The sequence below is a fragment of the Perkinsus marinus genome, assembly GCF_000006405.1.
Source record: "Perkinsus marinus ATCC 50983 genomic scaffold scf_1104296946654, whole genome shotgun sequence".
In the NCBI taxonomy this organism is placed as follows: Eukaryota; Perkinsozoa; order Perkinsida; family Perkinsidae; genus Perkinsus; species Perkinsus marinus.
The window spans coordinates 1-1,401 of record NW_003210885.1 but is presented as its reverse complement, the minus strand read 5'-3'; the positions used below and the strand labels follow the sequence as shown (position 1 = coordinate 1,401).

At 51.2% G+C, this 1,401-nt stretch overlaps 1 protein-coding gene across 1 annotated transcript; it reads right to left on the bottom strand.

The window, feature by feature from the left end:
• Window positions 1-237: 237 nt before the first annotated feature.
• On the bottom strand, window positions 238-950 carry Pmar_PMAR016168 (hypothetical protein; the record flags this gene model as incomplete). Its single annotated transcript, XM_002779629.1, has 3 exons — window positions 238-350; window positions 566-801; window positions 898-950. The coding sequence occupies 3 exons, from the start codon at window positions 948-950 to the stop codon at window positions 238-240; spliced, it is 402 nt and encodes a 133-aa protein (XP_002779675.1).
• Window positions 951-1,401: the final 451 nt, after the last annotated feature.

Below are 1,401 nucleotides of genomic sequence, written 5' to 3'. Positions count from 1 at the left end.
TGCCTTCCTGACTTCCGGCCTAGCAATACGCTCAGGCACAGCAGCATCCTCTGGCGGAGTAGGTCTGACCACGATCATCATCAGCAAGACCCCCCCTTTCCCTACCTCGGTGGCACTTCTCCACGCCAAGGCCCAATGTGGTGGCAGACATCCTCAGATGAACGTCGTCGGCCCTCTTGTCCATTTTCATCAGATGGCCTGAGACTAGACATACAGTTGAGGAGGGGCTGATGAGGCCTACGAGCTATTCCGAGGCCTCTTTCTCCTCATCTTTACTGCATTAGAGAGACCCCCCTTGGTGACCCCCTCGCCCTCCCAGTCAGTGTTGCAGGCTGTGTCCTTCACTTCACCTGAGGAACCATCACATACATTCACCCTAAATTAGTTCAGACACGCAGTGCGAATAAATAACTTCCCCAATTAACTATAGTTCATCAGACTACATCGTGACTACCATATGAATCGATTCACATTTCCTCACATACGGGTCACAGTCTATAGTCGTATTCTCAGAACCAAACCGTTCGGTTCGGAAATCACAAACAGTGGATGATGAGTAACTCACCTCGATCAGCCCGTTTCTTATGGCGGTTCTCATCCTTCAGTGAGCAATGCTCGCAGCACACAGCCTTACCCCCGTTTTTACACGGGCATGCATCACAACACATTGCATGGACATCCCGTATGTCGGCGTTGCCCGTGCCTCTACTGAACAATACCGCCCGGGCCGGACGGTTGGGGACACCACCCGTGGTAGACCTCCTCTTAAGTCTAGGGGAGACTTGTGCCGGCTCAAACGATCTAAAAGAATGCGATCTGCGAACCATCACCAACCGTTTACAAAGCAATACCATAACACCAGTACATTATCGATTCATTGTTATACCTCCATCCTACCCGAAAGCTGCAGTCTGATCCAGATGATGGTTACGGAGGCGGCCCTCAGTCATGTTACTGCTCCTGTGATAGTTCTCCTTATCCTCATAAGCATCACCCTGTAAAACATCTTGGTCTCAATACATCTAAACACACACTGCATGGTACCGGAGGCTCATTCTCTATCCTGGTGTCCGCCGACAGGGACCTCCTGAAGTCTCTATTCCTAACAACAAACTGATCATTCACCACTACCACCACAACAAGGAGGCATCAACTCACAAGAAATTATCAATTGTACTGCGCCTATTCGGAAGGCTTGTCCGCAGCATGTTATTCCTACGTCGCGCAGCCACCGCCCGTTCCTCCGGTGATCGGGCTTCTGCAGCCCCAAAGCGCGGCCCCTCCTAAATACCGATGGGCCGTTGACTCCATCTTATCCTTACCCCGAAGGTCGGTGCACTCCTAGGAGGTGCTTGCTCTTGATGAGGACTTTCCTCGTGTATCACATTCATCGTAGGACCA